This window comes from Eurypyga helias, unplaced genomic scaffold, assembly GCF_000690775.1.
Source record: "Eurypyga helias isolate BGI_N326 unplaced genomic scaffold, ASM69077v1 scaffold30133, whole genome shotgun sequence".
NCBI lineage: Eukaryota > Metazoa > Chordata > Aves > Eurypygiformes > Eurypygidae > Eurypyga > Eurypyga helias.
Genome location: NW_010243580.1, coordinates 28,595 through 28,838, shown reverse-complemented (window position 1 = coordinate 28,838; position 244 = coordinate 28,595). Strand labels below are relative to the sequence as shown.

General features: G+C 73.0%; 1 protein-coding gene across 1 annotated transcript in view; it reads left to right on the top strand.

The window, feature by feature from the left end:
• The window catches only part of LAMB3 (laminin, beta 3), a 23,318-nt gene that overhangs the window by 14,276 nt on the left and 8,798 nt on the right, over positions 1-244 (top strand). Inside the window, 1 exon segment of the mRNA XM_010149481.1 lies at positions 7-244. This exon segment is cut by the window's right edge and continues 35 nt beyond it. Coding sequence (XP_010147783.1) covers positions 7-244 — 238 coding nt within the window.

Sequence of the window (244 nt, the reverse complement as noted above, 5' to 3'; positions counted from 1 at the left end):
CCCCCGCTGCGACCAGTGCCAGCGAGGCCACTGCAGCACCTACCCCGGCTGCGAGCTGTGCCACCCCTGCTTCCGCGCCTATGACGGGGACATCCAGCGCCTGCGCCTGCGCCAGGCTGGCCTTAGCACCTCGGCCGCGCAGCTGCCCCCAGCGAGCGGAAGCGCCAGCTTCGGCCCCCGCCTCTTGCAAGCGGAGGGTGACGTGCTGCAGGCACAGGGCATCCTCAGCCCCTCCCCGGTGACG